We start from the raw sequence: 3067 nt of genomic DNA, 5'->3' as shown, positions 1-3067 counted from the left end.
AAAAACACATTTAAAGTAGTAGTAGCAAGTGGCATTAAAAGAAAATGATGAAGTAAAGTACCAGAACCTCAAATTTGCACTTAACAGTGAGTACAGTACTCTAGTAAATGTACTTTAGTTACATTACATCACTGTACTGCAGCAAAATAAAACACTTTTACAAACATCAGCATGATAAGAACGACCTAAAATGACACAAACCATCTCTGGGAAACATTAATTTGACTTGGATTTTTTAGTTTATCCCATCTGCTAACATGGAGGCAGCAGGCTTCATGAGCTATACTGCAGTCAGCCACCAGGGGGCGGTAGAGAGGGTTTGGCTCATGTCATCCATCTTTATGTCAATAGGTAGGAGGCACTTTGTGATGCAGCTGTATTTTGTTGAATCTTCTGCCAGAAAAGTTTGCCACTCTTTATCGTGGAGGGGGGCGGCCCCTGCAGTGATGGGTCTTCAAGAGGCCCCAAACTGGGACCAGTAGACCATATGTATCTGTTATCAGCAGGAGTGAAGGGTTAACTGAGACTAAATGCCCACATAAATCACTGACAGACGCCAGAAATACACTGCACAGCACCTGGCTGATGACGGTACACGGGGGAGGATAACGCATGCAAATACAAACTAAAAAATACAGTACAGGTTTGCTTTGGATGAAAGGGAAGTTGTAGTAATGTTTGCTTCTTATAGGAGCAGGTAGGAGTGTAAAACCCAAGAGCAGCTATTTTAATTAGAATTTAGATTTTAATTAATTCTAATTATAATAAAGATTTTCATAAAAACAAATGTTATACTCTATGCTCAATGTAACTACATTCTGTAAGTGTGAACCCATCTTAACATCACCCATTGGTTTGTGAAACACTATTTGACCGTTTGGCATTAAGGTCACCGAGTTCTTGAGCTCATTGGCTGAGCAATTTTCGCCTGGTCACACATGTTCTCATATTACAGATAAAGTTTGACAGTTTGATCTGAGTTTGGTGCGTTGTGCTGGACGGACTCACTGAGAATGAGCTGTCAATCACAAGGTAGCCCCACCCTAAAGCATACCCTGCTTTATGGTCTGTTTTACTCTAAATGGGACCATCAGTTACTAAATGAACATCATGCTGTATGGAAGAAGAGCTGAAGGACTAGAGGACTGACACCAGAAAACGTCATCAGGAAACTGTTTACTGAGCTCATTCTCCATTAGAGTGAATGAGATCAGTTTATATTGCAGCCAGTGGAGTGCCCCCTGTTGGCCGTCACAGAGAATGCAGGTTTTAAGAAACTTCCTCATTGGCTTCACTTTTCAGACCCGGAAACTCTGTCCAACTGTCAATGCTACAAACACAGCTGCTAGTTCAGCTACAAACAGGTAGCATACAGAAACCTTCACAAACAGCGTGAATGTGCTTCTAGTGAAGAACTTGTAGACAATGTTTTGTTGTTAGCAGACAAAAAAGTTTATATTATTATTATTTAATTTAAAAATCACAAAACAACAACAAAGTCGACCTTGTGATGAGAGGTTTTAATATGACTTACTAATATAACTTGCCGGTAAACAGCCGGTGAACAGCCGGTGAACAGCCCGTGAACAGCCGGTGAACTCTTGGTGACACATTCCTCTGTGAGTCAGTGACTTTTTGAGAAAACTGTAGTTTAACTGATATTCAGATTCTTCTCAATCGCTGCTTTGTCTCCTCACAGAGATAAAAATGTGACATTTAATGCGTCCAGTTCGCCTGCAGCCTCTGAGGACAGAGAGCGTCTCTGTTGCTGCAGCCGGTGGTTCGGTACAGTGCCGGTGGCATTGGGCCCCGTAGGGAGAGCGGGCCCTCCAACAGTGTGCTGGGAGTCATAAGAGTGCCATAAATAATAATAAATCTGTCAAAGAATCAGAAAATAAATGTAGAAATATGAACAAACAGCTAAATATAAAATAATATTTTTGTTTTTCCTTGAAGATTTGAGTGGGTGTTAAAGGGTTAATAAATCTGTGTTTTCCAGGTGAAGATAGCGAGCAGAGCAGAAAGTGAGAGCGGTTCTCCTGGAGGATCCACGCTGCAGCTGCAGGCTGTTCGTAAGATCAGCGCGAGCCCAGCAGCATTTCCACAGACCAGGTAAAACACCTATTTAATAATAACGTTACGATGAGGGACCTGGTTTATGTCCTCCAAAGGAGTCCGGTCCCCATAATGTCCATGTGGTACAACATTCACACACAAGCTTGTTTTATAAGCTGTTTTCATTAATTGTTGTTAGAAATCCATTATTAAATAAGATATTGTTTCCAAGTTTAGACATAGATATTATCAAATCTCAAATAAAAAAATGAAAAATCATCGTTTTATTTTAATTATCCAATTATTAATTCTGTTTCTTGCTATTGTTTTGGTTTAAAGACGGAATAAGGAAAATTATTAATTACCAACGTTTACTTTTCTTATTATTAATTCATTTGAAAAAATCAATATTATCAAAGGGTTTTTGAAATGCTATCAATTTATGAATTGATTATAAATGAAAGGTTAAATAATTATTTTTCACTGACAACAACGGCTACAATTTTTGGACGTAATTATACATTTTTAAAACAGGGAAACTTTAATCTTTAACATTTAGATTCAAAACATTTGATCTCAAACAAATTAAAATGCAATCTGATTTAATTAATTGTATTTTAATATTGGCATTGTGTGAACTTCCAAACTGTGATAACCTTTTCAGATAATGGAACCAACCATCTACAGGAAAGCCTCCGATTACAAAGCATGGTGAAATTTATTTATTTACGTTCTATAAGATTTCTGTATTATTTGTTAACCTTCACTACCCACACACTTAAACTTAAAAAACAACAGATGAACAAAATAAAAAAAAAAAAATCTCCTGCAGATGTTAATAAACATGATTGAGAAGGCATCACAATTCAATCAGCAAAGATTTTCCAGCAAGCTCAGCCTCCAGATCCCAAACCAGCCAAGTCCAAATGATCGAGACCGAGTACCTGGCACTGCCCCCTCACTGGCTGCCAATGGGTAACAAACACATCCGAACACTCTCAGATTATCGCAG

General features: G+C 38.3%; 1 protein-coding gene across 1 annotated transcript in view; it reads left to right on the top strand.

The window, feature by feature from the left end:
* The first annotated feature begins 257 nt into the window (after window positions 1-257).
* Window positions 258-3067, top strand: part of LOC118340422 (5-hydroxytryptamine receptor 1B-like) — a 3919-nt gene continuing 1109 nt past the window's right edge. The window contains exons 1-3 of the mRNA XM_035678384.1: window positions 258-351; window positions 1730-1785; window positions 2000-2112. Of these exons, the coding sequence (XP_035534277.1) occupies window positions 258-351; window positions 1730-1785; window positions 2000-2112 (263 nt within the window). The remainder of the gene's footprint in view (window positions 352-1729; window positions 1786-1999; window positions 2113-3067) is intronic.

Source organism: Morone saxatilis, unplaced genomic scaffold, assembly GCF_004916995.1.
Source record: "Morone saxatilis isolate NCDOM2014 unplaced genomic scaffold, NCSU_SB_2.0 Contig7, whole genome shotgun sequence".
Taxonomy (NCBI): domain Eukaryota; kingdom Metazoa; phylum Chordata; class Actinopteri; family Moronidae; genus Morone; species Morone saxatilis.
This window is presented reverse-complemented; position numbering and strand designations above follow the sequence as displayed.